Raw genomic sequence first — 13,682 nt, forward strand, 5'->3', positions numbered from 1 at the left:
ATAAGACAACCCCCCAAAGTCTGAATATCATTGAGAAAAATGCATTTTTTGTTTTTATTTCCTTTTATTTGCCAACCTGCCCCCCAGTTATGCACATCTGCCCCACATCTTGTTACTCTGTCCCCCTGATATGCCTTATACCCTCCTATATGCCACTCTGCCTCCCAGATATGCCTTATACCCCATATATGCCCTATATCCCCCTATTTGCCACTCTCCCTTCCATCATATGCCTTGAACCCCCTATATGCCACTCTGCCTCGCTGATATGCCTTATACCCCCCTAATTACTACTCTGCTCACCAAATTTGCCTTTAACCCCTATATGCCACCTCCCGACTTACCGATGCATCCCTAGACTTGTCTCCTATGCTCCAGACTCCCTGGTGTCAAGTGGTGTCAAGCGATGCGCGCAGACAACCTCCACTGCTACCAGGAACTTCCGTGGAGGTTGTCTGCGCGCATCATGCAGATGTTCGACGGCTGCCAGAGAGGAAGATCCAGGTCTCCTGCAGCACTGCATGGGATCATTCTCTCTCTAGCAGCCAGTGAACGTCTGCGCAGTGGAGGTTCTCTGCGCTCATCTCGCAGACGTCCACTGGCTGTAAGAGAGGAGGATCCAGGTCTCCTGCAGCGCTGCAGGGGATCTGGATCTTAGTCTTTAAGTCAGACCTCTAATTTGAGGTTTGATTATAAGACAACCTTGAATATAAGAGGAGAGGTATTTCACTCTGGAGCATGTTCCAATTTTGTACCCACAGTGCCAAAAGAAATATGCCCTACCCATGCATGTGGAGTATTCCTGTACTCGGGGGTGTTTCTGAATACAAATCTCAAGTTGTTTCAGTAAATAACATACCCAGGGAACAGGTACTGAAATACTGTGTTTTTATAGAATAAGCTTGCTAAAAATGAAAAAAAACCCTAAATTTTACTGCAATGCTTAGGACAGATTGACACTAAAATGGTTAAAATGGCCCTAGTAAAATACTTTGGGATGTCAACCTAAAAAAAATCTATACAGCAGTTTTTCTGGATGCTATTTGGGCCCAACTCCCAGCATATCACATTTAAAAAAATCTTGTTTAGAAACAGTGATGCGCGTCATTCATATTTAACCCTGTAATTGCCAAAATAAATGAAAATACCAGGCATATAAAAATATATCGCAAAGGTTCGTCTACATTAACAGACACAAAAACAGTAACCTACAAATAGAGTGACAGCCCAACATACAATGCAACACTTTTCAGGACTAACCTGCAACCAAAAGGCCCAACATAACCCAGCACACCAGATTGCTCCATCCATGCAGGATGGTGGGCAGAGAGAGACTGAACTAAGATTTTGCATTCAACAGGCCTATTGAATTGCATGTGAGATCACTGGAGGTGTGCCCTCCTTAACATATCAAAAGACACATGTGATACAGGAAGAGTTCAACTGGCAAAAACATTGACAATACTTGTTATGTCACTGTCACAACCAGTGTTCCCTCTAAACTGTGCGCTTGTGCGCGCGCACATAACTTTTTGAGGGACCGCACACGTCCTAAAATTGTGCGCACGGGGAGCTGGGGGAGAGGGCAGTCCGTCCAGGGTGACGCTGGCACTCCTCCAGTGACGGACAGTAATGTCCGCCGCTGGAGGAGCAAGCTCGGTTGGAGAGATCAAAAATCTCACCCCAATCAATCAAGGGAGCGGGAGGTCTGTTAATGCACACCTCTGATCCTGCTCCCTTGCCATGCCCACGGCAACTGATGCTGTGCGTCAGGATTTGATGTCAGATCCTGGCGCGCAGCACTGAAGCCACGGCCACCGTCTTTACTGTACTGGAAGGACAGGACACAGAAGAAGAAGTAGCAAGAGGAAGAACAAAGAGGAGGAGGAAAAGTAACTAACAGAGGAAAGGTAGGAAAACATTAAGTGAGAGTGGATTAGTAAGTGTCTGACAGTGATGGGTGTTATGTAGTTTATGCTGAATGTTTGTGAATGAGTGCGTGTGTGTGATAGCATGGATGTGCAAGTGGGGGGGTAGCATGGCATAGGGAGGCTGTAATCACATTAATATGATGTCCAGGTTCCAGCATGTACTGGCTGCCTGGGCATGATAGGAGTGTGATTGCTGTTAGCAATTATGTATCTATATATATATATATACATATATAATATTGTTTTTTTGTCCAATTTTGGTGTGTTATTTTTAATAAAGTGGGTTTTTGTTTTTTTTAAAGGGGGGGTCATTTTCAGTTTCGGTCAAGTGAATGCTGAATTTTCGTTCCAGAATTTTCATTTCGGTGCATCCCTATATACTAAGCCAGACACTGAAGCGGTAGGTCTACACCACATCAATGTTTGGCTTAGTATATAGTGATAGGGGTTATGCTACATTATTGGCAATGTCTGGCTCAATGTATAGTGATAGGTGTTGTGCTGTGCCTCAGTATATAGTGATAGGTGTTATGCTGTACCACCGTCAGTGCGTGCCTCAGTATATAGTCATAGGTGTTATGCTACCCCACCGTCAATGTTTGCCTCAGTATATAATGATAGCAGTTATGCTGTACCACCGTCAATGAGTGCCTCAGTAAATAATAACAGTTATGCTGCACCACTGTCAATATTTGTCTCAGTATATAATGATAGCAGTTATGCTGCAACACCGTCAATGTCTGCCTCAGTATATAGTGATAGGTGTTATGCTGTACCCCAGTCAATGTGTGCCTCAGTATATAGTGATAGGTGTTATGCTGTACCCCAGTCAATGTGTGCCTCAGTATATAGTGATAGGTGTTATGCTGTACCCCTGTCAATGGTTGCCTAACGACAGAAGTTATGCAGTTTTTCCCAATAAAAAAAAATTATATATATATATATTGTCAGGACTCGGGTGATCAGGTCAGGTAGGAGCCCATGCGCAGGGGATACTTGGGGTTCAGTATGTAACCCACGGTGCATGATTATGCAAACAAAGACACCACAAACAGAAATCCAGGTAATGCAGTGTATTTCATGTATATAACAGGACCAGCAAATAGGGGTAATATAGTCTAAGCAAGTAACCGGACGTATGGCAAAATAAAATACAGGTAATAAGTCTTTTGGCAGGGAGCCCGCTTGGAAGGGCGCGACAGACAGAGAGCCCGCTTGGAAGGGCGCGACAGACAGAGAGCCCGCTTGGAAGGGCACGACAGACAGAGAGCCCGCTTGGAAGGGCACGACAGACAGAGAGCCCGCTTGGAAGGGCACGACAGACAGAGAGCCCGCTTGGAAGGGCATGACAGACAGAGAGCCCGCTTGGAAGGGTACAAAAGGCACAAAAGTAGGGAGTCCACTTGGAAGGACACAAAAGCAGGGAGTCCACTTGGAAGGACACAAAAGCAGGGAGTCCACTTGGAAGGACACAAAAGCAGGGAGTCCACTTGGAAGGACACAAAAGCAGGGAGTCCACTTGGAAGGACACAATAGCAGGGAGTCCACTTGGAAGGACACAATAGCAGGGAACCAGGAACAGTACAGGTGCAGAGCCACAGCAGGAAGGTCCATAGACTTCAATACAAAGGCCCTGACTGAAGGGCAGGGCAGGGCAGGTTCATAAAGGCAGGGTAATCCAGGTAACAAGGCCCAGCTGGATGTAGACTAGGGCTCAACCCAGGTAACAAGGCACACCTGAGTTCTGAGTGCTCCAGAGGGCGGCCACTAGTGGTCGCAGATGTAAACGCCACAGGTATAAAAAAGCCATGGTTCAGGCAGCGAAAAATTGGTTCCTGACATATATATATATATATATATATATATATATATATATATACACATACACACACACACACACACACACACATATATATATATATATTGATCCTTTATGCAGCCCGGAGCCCCCCGCTCGTGATTCGCTCATAATTAACTTTTGCAGTGAGAATTTCACCTTTAAAAAAGACCATGGAGTCAAAAGAGTTGGAAATATATAGCTCTACCCCCTTGCAATGTGATTTGTTTTCAGCTCCACCAACTTCCCTTTATATGGACTGTAGAAGCATATTGTGCGCACAAAATTTTGGCTCTGGGAAAAATTTTGCACAACAGAAAATTTCTGCGCACACCACCCAAGAAAAATTAGAGGGAACATTGGTCACAACTTACCTTTCCGGGGAAGCTTCGTCCGGACACCACCCCTCCTGCTCGCGGTAAAGCAGCAGACCACGAGTCTCTGCTCCACTCTGTTCTCCTCCTGGCAGCCAGCAAGTGACTCACAGGAGGGGGCCGTCCATTCTGAGAACCGACAGGGGGCGTTCCTGCTTGGGCGGTCCCGAGTCCCGCTGGGGGGCGTGGCTTTGTGTAGCGCCGGATTTAAAAGTCCCGCTTGCAGTGACCCTTGTGTAAGTCACGCACCTGTTACCCAAAAACCCTTTCAGCCACAACTTCATCCTGAGAGATACCGAATGGGGAGGGCCCCAAAGAAACACCCAGAGCTTTAAAAACTTAAATAAAAAAAAAGAGAAAACCCTTAAACTGATTGCCCCAGCACAACATTTAAAAGGTATAACGCCCTGTCCCCATTCACAACCCCCAAACCCGTTAATTCATAAGTATGAAAAATACTACCCTATAGGATACTATATGTAAGGGATAGATATGGCCCTCTAGAAAAAATAAATAAATGTGGGGTATTTCCTTAATCAGGAGATGCAGCTAAACAATTTTGGCTGGGTTTCTCTACCATAACACATAACCTGTGCAAAAAAGGCAACCTTTGACAGTGAATGGTGGCCAAATAGCTGCATGAAAAGCGCCCAAATACCCCTGATAGGTATCTAGTCTGGAATGTCTGCTTTACATAAATATATACTTTTGTAGGTATTAGAGTTGCAATCCCATCATACCTAATGTAAAAATTCTACAGCTTTGTATAAATTAATGTACACCTTATAGTATGTTCCCTTTAAGATCTGGGAAAGTATGGAAATTCTATATAAATTAGGTATTTCTGAAATCAGAAATGAATTGATACATTTGGAGGGGATTTTCCATCACTTTATTTTGTGATGATTCAGAGGGGGAGGATATAAAAAACTGAGTTGCTTTTCTAATTTTCATTAGTTTTTACTAAATTTCTCATCCTAAATTGTCAGCTAATTATCTAACTATGGTATCAAAAAAGCCCTCTTTCTCCTTAAAAAAAATAATCGGGGAATAATCGCTGAACCGATATACCGCAAAAATGGCAAAATTACTCCAGGAATTGAGGTACTAAAAACCCCTTGGGACTGAAGGGGCTAATAATAACACGTAACATGTATCAAACATTTGTGTTTACACTTGTTGTTAAATATTATCTTTCTCAGTTTAAATGTTCTGCTAATTAAAGCCCATCTTCTGTCACAGATCAGTTTGAAGCTTGAATTCTACAAAGATAGCGTTGTGGAAAACTTTGTCTATTAGTCTTGAAGTGAAGCAAGGAAATATGTTCTGCTTTTACCATAATAATTTTCTCTATTTCTCCACTTCAATTAGCAATTTGATTTGCATTGGGTTTAGATATTGTAGCCCATGTGCCTGAATTCCTAGCAACACATAAAAAGGAAGAGAGCTGTAGAACAGAGGCATGCATCTACAGATTCAGAACTTCCTGCTTTTCATTAAACATTTTTTAAAGCCATCTGACGACTTATTATTAATCTTTACCCTTTTCATTAACAAGTTAAAATGTGTAACTATACAAGAAATGTAGTATAAAATATGCTTTTTATTCGCATACCTTCAGCACAGTGATATTCCAGGCAAAGCTTTCTATAGCTTTGCAGAGTTTTCTTCCTTTCAGTCCTTCCTTTGTTCCCAAACTGTGCAGTTCCTCATGAAATTCCATACCTACACACACAGAAGTAATGAGAGATAGAATTTGCAACTAACCAAAAATAACTAGCCCAGTATAAATTGATCAGTACAAACCAGAGAAACATAAGGACCCAGATATGCTGTGAAGAGGTTTGTCCTATAGACTCAGAACAATAGTATTAACAATGTTCACTACCAATACAAGCAAAATATAGACAGACACACAATTACGGTTATAGCATACTAATTGACTGAATAGAGGTATGATCAGGAACTAAAAAGCAATTGTCCCAAAAAAGAGGCATATAACAAGGTTACAAAATAAAATCTGCACAGAGAGCTTAAAGCTGGAGCCATCAAGAGACAAAACTCTTTGCTGACTAATCAGAAAAAAATTAGACAAAAAGTGACCAATAAACACAATATCACACAATATTATAAAGTAAATAAATAATAAATAGAACTACAAAATACACTTTTATGCCATAACCCCCACTATGAAGTTGGTCTACAGAGAAGTTACAATGTAAAAAAAGTAATAAATGGTGTAATGGGGCTCTTAGAAAATACTGATGGGGAATCAATCAACAAAAACACAAAAGTGAGGGAGCCACAATCCTTATATTTACATGGATACTTTGTTACATTTTATTTACACAACTAGAGTCATATCTGGAGAGAGGTACAATCAATGATAGTATTAGTAATATGTACAAACAATTATCCTGGTTTTTTTCCGTTCAAAATAATGCTATGGAAAAATTTACCTGTATTCCATTGTATTTCCTGATTAGAATCTAACTTTTAAGACATGCTAAAATATATTCCTAAATATATAAATGAGTTACATATTATCAGGTGATGTTTATACTTGTGTCTTCAAGTACAGAATCAAATTCTTACATTCTCTGAATCTCGAAAAAAAAATTGCATAAAACAGGACTGTTGGACTCTCATCTTACCTTAGTAAAAAGATTGCTTATAAATACAATTTAACCCCTTAAGGATAGTTTTTAATTTTTTTGTACCCATCATACATTTTTGAAAACTAGATACCCCTGAATGCCTCGATATCGACGCATTACAGCAACAGGGTTTAGGAGAGGAAACCGATCTTTCCGTTTAACCCTGTGAAGTGCCAATTGATGTTTGCTACTATATGATGTAATTCCTGGTGTTTGTCTATACAAAGACACCAGCGTTAATTACAAGGCTTGTAGAAATGATCAGCTCCTATGGAGCATGACGTGTAATAATGTCAGTCATTAAGTCTATTGGCTTCTATTTTTGTGTATTACCAATGGAATTCCACATGTAATGCCAGTATATGATATTGGTTACAACAATCTAAGAACTTTCATTGACATTGGTCCTATCAGGAGTGGAATTACAACAGCATCAACCTCCATCGACTCCCTGGGCCGATGAGAAGATCTGCCCAAGCTGGCCCATTATCCACATTTCCTGCAAAAGCAGGACAGTGGGGAATCATGAACAATAACTATGTATCTCATACATGAAAGCTTAATACAAAAAGGAGCTAGCAGAAGGGCTGAGATGAAACACAACTCTGGACATATTTGATGCACAGATGAGTACATACTCTTTGAAGGGTCTACAGAATGTTACTGTATGCTTCTGCAGAAGCAACTAATTGGCTTACAACCTACCTGTTTTCTGGCACTGTAAGAGTTTCTCGTGGATTATGTCTGCTGTCTCAATAAGACACTTGCTTTCTTGTATCATCTGCAGAAAACAGAAAACTATAAAAATGTTGTTGACCATATCATCATTCAAATCCAGCTTTTCATTGTTAGCCAGTAACTTAAAGTGAATTGTGCAATTTTCATCTTTGTCCCAGTTTCCATTTAAGTGCCAGTTTACTAAGTGCCAATTTAAAGAGTTTACCAAGGGATTCATTCTACTGCATACTCATCCCATATTCATCATTATGAACTTATTTATCATCTCTCTTCTCTCATCTACAGGTATTCTACTTGTTTACCAAGTGCCAATTTAAGGAGTTTACCAAGGGAGTTCAACAAGGAGGTAATAAAGAAGAAGGAACTTGGAAGCTCTTTTTAATCAATACTGAACAGTCATTAACTGCTGCCTACTCGTTATTATGCTCCACTATCATTCTACTACTATCACAATCATTCTCTATGTACCATATCCACAGTTGTCTTGTTGCTAGTCTCAATTTCTTCCGTTGTCAACAGAACAACAGCCACCAGCACCTCCACACTATTTCTGTATTGCTCCCTCATTACTTTCTTCTCCCCTTCTCTCATCTCAGGCACTTTTCACGTTCTCCAATTCTCTGTCCCCCACCTCCCTTCGCTCCCAGAAATATATCCGCTCCCACAAGTCCTATTCTTGCACTTTCTCTACTTCTACTTTTAGCAGCTGTGGACAAATCCTGGGCTTCCCTTCTTCCTTCCATCCCTTTCCACTGCCACTCAACATTCAAGAAACCTCAACAATCGTATCCACATACCCTGCCATTCCTGCTACCATACTTTTACGTTTGCTCTATTGAATCTACATTCTGTGTGTAACAAACTAACAACCTTACATGCCCACGTCACCTCTACTTCCCTCGCTCGCAAACTGAAACTTGGCTAACCTCTTGTAACACTGCCTCTCTTCTATGGCAGCCTCCACCTCACTCACACTCCCAGACCTGATGACAGAAAGGGTGATTGTCTTGCCTTCCTAATCTCCCCTACATGTAACCTATTTCTTCTGTTCATCTTTATTTTTTCTCCATGAGGTCCATGCTGTCTGTTTTCTTTAATCCCATCTCCTTATGCATTGCTGTTATATACTGTCCCCTTGGCCCTGCTAACATTTTTCTTGACCACTTCTCCTTATGGCTTCCACACTTCCTCTCCTCTGATATCCATTCTGTCATCCTTGGAGACTTCAGCATCCCAGTAGATACCCCTTTCAGTCCCGTAGCTTGTAAATGTCTTTCTACTACCTCCTCTTTTGAACTCACACAGCATATTAACTCCGCTACTGGATCTAGTTTTCTCTAGCATGTGATCCCTTTTCCCCCTCTCTGACCACCACTTTCTTATCCTGCTCTCTCACCTTACCTCCTACTCCTTCCCTACCCCCCTTGCCTAACTAGAGATCTTCGCTAGTTCACTGTTGAACCTAGCTGGAGGAAGTCTCATTCCATGTCTGACTTCCTTCACTACAAATGCATGCTGCGCTCCTACTATTCTGCTCTCTACTATTCCTTGCTAAGGAAGTCTGCTTCACCTGCCTTATCTCCTCCTTATCTCATAACCCTAAAGTCTCTTCACTACATTATATTCCCTTCTTCACTGTATCACAACTATCCCTTCCACTAACTTTACAACATACCTCAACAATAAAATTGAAACTCCTGGATATGTAATATATCAGCACTGTCCCCAATCTGCCCTTCCCCTCCCTTTGACTTCTCACTCTCCTATTCACCAAACTAATTTCCTTCTCTACATTTAACCAAATCTCTCCTGTCATAGAAGATGAGGTTCAGGCTCTTCTTCGTTCCTCTTGCCCAACCACATGTCCCCTAGATCCAGTCCCTTCTCACTAAATTAATATTCAGATTTTGGGGGGTCGTCTTATAATTGAGCAAATACGGTATATTTCTTGACTCTAACTCCTTACTCGACCCTCTTCAATCTGGATTATGTCCTCAATATTACACTGAGACCGCCCTTACTAAAGTTACTAATGAACTACTCAATGCTAAATCCAAGGACCGCTACTTTATGCTAATCCTACAAGACATTTCTCCTTTTTTTGACACTGTTGACCACCCTCTTCTCCTTCAAACTTTTTAGGGTCCTTGTCTCAGTGACACTGCTAAAAACTAGTTCACATCCTATCTTTCTGATCATACCAGCATCACCCACTTCAGTAAAACCTTCTCTTCCCCGATCAGTGGAGGTACCGAAAAGTTCTAGGATACCTTTGCCCTCTCTTTACACAACCTCACTTGGCAAACTAATCTCATCCTTTGGCTTCCAATACCACGTGTATGCTGGTGAGAACCAAATCTACCTATTCTCTCTTTCTTAGACTGTGTAACTAAATACCATGCCTCAGTCTCTAACTGAATGTCTGTATGTTTCCTAAAACTCAATCTCTCAATAACTGAACTCCTCATATTTCCTCCATTCCTTCATCCATTTTTCTCAATGTCAATAGTGCAATCATCTCTGCATCTCCTCAAGCTCACTGCCTTAGTGTCCTCCTTGAGTCTGACCTATCGTTCACTCCCCACATTCAGTCTGTCTCAAAAAACTGCTGTCCTCATCTTAAAAACAAACATTGCCCACATACGTCTCTTCGTAACACAAGATCCCACTAAGGCGCTTGTCCATAGCCTAATTATCTTGTGCCTCGATTACTGTAACCCTTGTTACAGGGTCACCGTACCCAAGGCTGGGTACCCCTGTTTGAGGGCTGAGGAATCACCAGTCAGTCCCTCATACGGATCGCACTCAGCTATCCACGGATCATCCAGACCACCATTCGTAGAAAACCAAGAAGAACTCTCTTTATTACAAACACACAGAACTTTATACAATCTCAATGCAATGTGTACCGAACCCAACCCCCACTCCCATCAGCCACATCCCATCACAAATCCCGTCAGTATACAGGGGATGTATCAGGTGAGGGGATTACAGAATACAATGGGTTCCCCCACCTGTGTTATCCCCCCTGTAGTGCGGGTGCCGTCTGGGCAGACAGGGCTGTGTTGGCTGATTAAGAGCCCCAGCCAGATTATAGGATCGTCTCTTTGAAGGCTGGGGCTGAAGCCACATCAGTCTCTGGGCCGGTTACACAATAAACACAATATAATATATTACCGGGTCACAGTATACAGAACCGGACACAAAAGTGCTCCGTGACCCGGCTAAACTTCATATGACACATGAGCCAGCTAGCCTGGCCCTGTCACAGATCTCCCCCTTGACCAACGGTCCGGCAGACCAGGCAGATCCACACGGGTCTGCTGCAGGCTGTCCGAGTGGACAAAGTTCAAAGGTGCAGGACTTAGTTCATGGCCCCCTTTGTCAGAATCATCCATTGAAGGTGGGCCAGGGCCCTGGTTGCCCAAAAGGATAGTCAGTAGTCCTCTGTGAATTGGAGGACGGTCCCAGCTCAGCCGGGGGCACATGGCTATCCCCCTCACCGGGGTAACAGGGGCACCTGGAGACTCTTGCTCCCTAGTCTTGGGAACTGAGTCTGGGGCAGCTGCCAGGCCAGGGTGGTTGCATGGAAGGAAAACCCTGCTGATCGGGCCGGGGGCACTCGGGGAACCAGGGAAACACGTAGAGGTAGTAAGCGAGGCCTCTACCGGGACACTGGAGTGACCTAGGGGACACTCTGGGACAGGAACAGGTGCCCTTACAGGGTTATTGGGCGAGCTAAGCAGCTTTGCGGGGTACTCAGGGGACCCAGGGGAATACTCCGGGGCAGGGACAGGTGCCAATACTGGACCACCGGGAGGGTTAAGCAGACCCTCGATCTTCCTCTCTGGGACAGGTGCCTCTGCCTGGGCACGGGGAGAGTCAGAGGAACACTCTGGGACAGTGACCTGGGCTTCTACCAGGACACTTGGGGAACCAGGGATCACTTCGGAGAACACAGGGATAGGAACCAGGGCCTGCGCCAGGCTACTGAGAGGACCCAGGGAACTCGGCAGCCCCTCTGGCGCCCTCGCTAGGTTAGGGAACGGTGCCTCTACCGGGTCACCGGGGACTTCAGTGGGAACCTCTGGGGCAGTGACCCGGGCTTCTCCCAGGACACTCGGGAAATCAGGGGGACAGTCTGGGGCACTGGCTTCTACGGGCATAGCTAGGGGTTTGGTGAGGGGAATTGTGCCACTTACTCGGGCGGTGGGGACAGTCATCTCTTCTGCCGGGGTAGAGCAGCCAGGGTTGTTGGTGAGGACTTGGGTCGGAGCTTTTGGCTTCCTCCTCCGCTTCTTCTTGCTGGCGAGGACCTCGGTTCTTCTCGCCAGGGCAGGGGCCGCGGAGTAGGTGAAGAGGACCTCGGTCCCACTCCTGCAAGTTGTAGTACCATGCTCCCAGTCTCCTTGTAACTCCTGGAGCTCCACTCTCCGCAGCAATTCTTTATAGTCCCTCTCGAGCTGCCATTCCTCTTGGACCAGGCAATCCATAACAGCCTCCAGCTCGGGGGGAATAGCATAAACCAGGACTTCTGCACGGTTGTCCCAGATTGAATCCCTGCGGTACTGGCACGGGCTTCCGAAGGACGAGTCAAATTGGAAGGCATCATATATCAGTCCTGGGTCGATGGGGCTATACAGCATCAGAGGGTCGCTGTGGTCTTCACCTGCTAACTGCTGGGAGAATCCCTGGTAGCGGCTCTGGAGGTCGAGCTCTGCATATATGAGACCCCTCAATTCGTCTTCCCACTCCGGCAACGGGTTCTCCCCCAGGAGTGGAACTCGTATATCCCACATTGTCCAGTACTGTGCCCAGTATGATTCGAAGTGGGGATGGGAGAAATCATCCCTCCAATCTGCAGGCGCAGACTCTAACTGCCATTGCTGGTGTTCCAGCTCACACACCTCGGCTGTAACCCGGTCTGTCTCACCCTCTGGTTCTCGGAAGGGTTGGATATCCTGGTATGATATTTTGGGGGTCTGTTCCCCTAGTCTGGGAGATACAGACCCACTCTGGCTCAGTTCCTGGTGACACATTTTAATCACCGCCGTCACTTGCTCCGATGTAGCCCCTCCTGGGTACAGGGATAGGTGCCATAGAATGTTCTTTTGTAGAGCACTCAGTCCGAGGCTCTCCTCTGGGGCATCCTGGTGCCGGTCCATCTCTCTGCAGTCCGCAATCAGAGTAGCCTTTCCTTTGCTACAAACCTCCAGGAGCTCTCTTGGTGTCTCTCGTCTGCAATCCCAGTTGGTGGTTTGGATTTCACCCAAGTCGTGGGATTCTTCCCACCGCTGCCAACCAATGTTACAGGGTCACCGTACCCAAGGCTGGGTACCCCTGTTTGAGGGCTGAGGAATCACCAGTCAGTCCCTCATACGGATCGCACTCAGCTATCCACGGATCATCCAGACCACCATTCGTAGAAAACCAAGAAGAACTCTCTTTATTACAAACACACAGAACTTTATACAATCTCAATGCAATGTGTACCGAACCCAACCCCCACTCCCATCAGCCACATCCCATCACAAATCCAGTCAGTATACAGGGGATGTATCAGGTGAGGGGATTACAGAATACAATGGGTTCCCCCACCTGTGTTATCCCCCCTGTAGTGCGGGTGCCGTCTGGGCAGACAGGGCTGTGTTGGCTGATTAAGAGCCCCAGCCAGATTATAGGATCGTCTCTTTGAAGGCTGGGGCTGAAGCCACATCAGTCTCTGGGCCGGTTACACAATAAACACAATATAATATATTACCGGGTCACAGTATACAGAACCGGACACAAAAGTGCTCCGTGACCCGGCTAAACTTCATATGACACATGAGCCAGCTAGCCTGGCCCTGTCACAACCCTGTCTTAGCTGGTCTCGCTCATACCTATCTTGCCCGTCTACAATCCACCATGAATGCTGCTGCCAGACTTATCTTCCTCTCCCTTCATTTTACTAACACCTCTCCCCTCTGTTATTCTCTTAATTCTCTGCCTGTGCACTTCAGGATTCATTTCAAAATCTTGACTTTCAAAGCTTTTCATAGCAGTTCCTCTACATCCCCTCATTTCTAAATACACTTGTACCCAGTCTTTCCGCTCATCCAATGATCTCTGTATGTCCTCTCCTCTGGTTTCTAGTTTGCAGGCA

The 13,682-nt window shown here is 44.7% G+C and overlaps 1 protein-coding gene across 1 annotated transcript in view; it reads right to left on the reverse strand.

Moving 5' to 3' along the window:
• The window catches only part of LOC149287531 (inactive phospholipase C-like protein 1), a 174,914-nt gene that overhangs the window by 67,986 nt on the left and 93,246 nt on the right, over positions 1-13,682 (reverse strand). The window contains exons 4-5 of the mRNA XM_089492690.1: positions 7,505-7,580; positions 5,758-5,867 (exon numbers count right to left, since the gene is read on the reverse strand). Coding sequence (XP_089348816.1) covers positions 5,758-5,867; positions 7,505-7,580 — 186 coding nt within the window. The remainder of the gene's footprint in view (positions 1-5,757; positions 5,868-7,504; positions 7,581-13,682) is intronic.

Source organism: Sceloporus occidentalis, unplaced genomic scaffold (assembly GCF_023333645.1).
Source record: "Sceloporus occidentalis isolate IW3139 unplaced genomic scaffold, rSceOcc1.0.p SCAF_59, whole genome shotgun sequence".
NCBI lineage: Eukaryota > Metazoa > Chordata > Lepidosauria > Squamata > Phrynosomatidae > Sceloporus > Sceloporus occidentalis.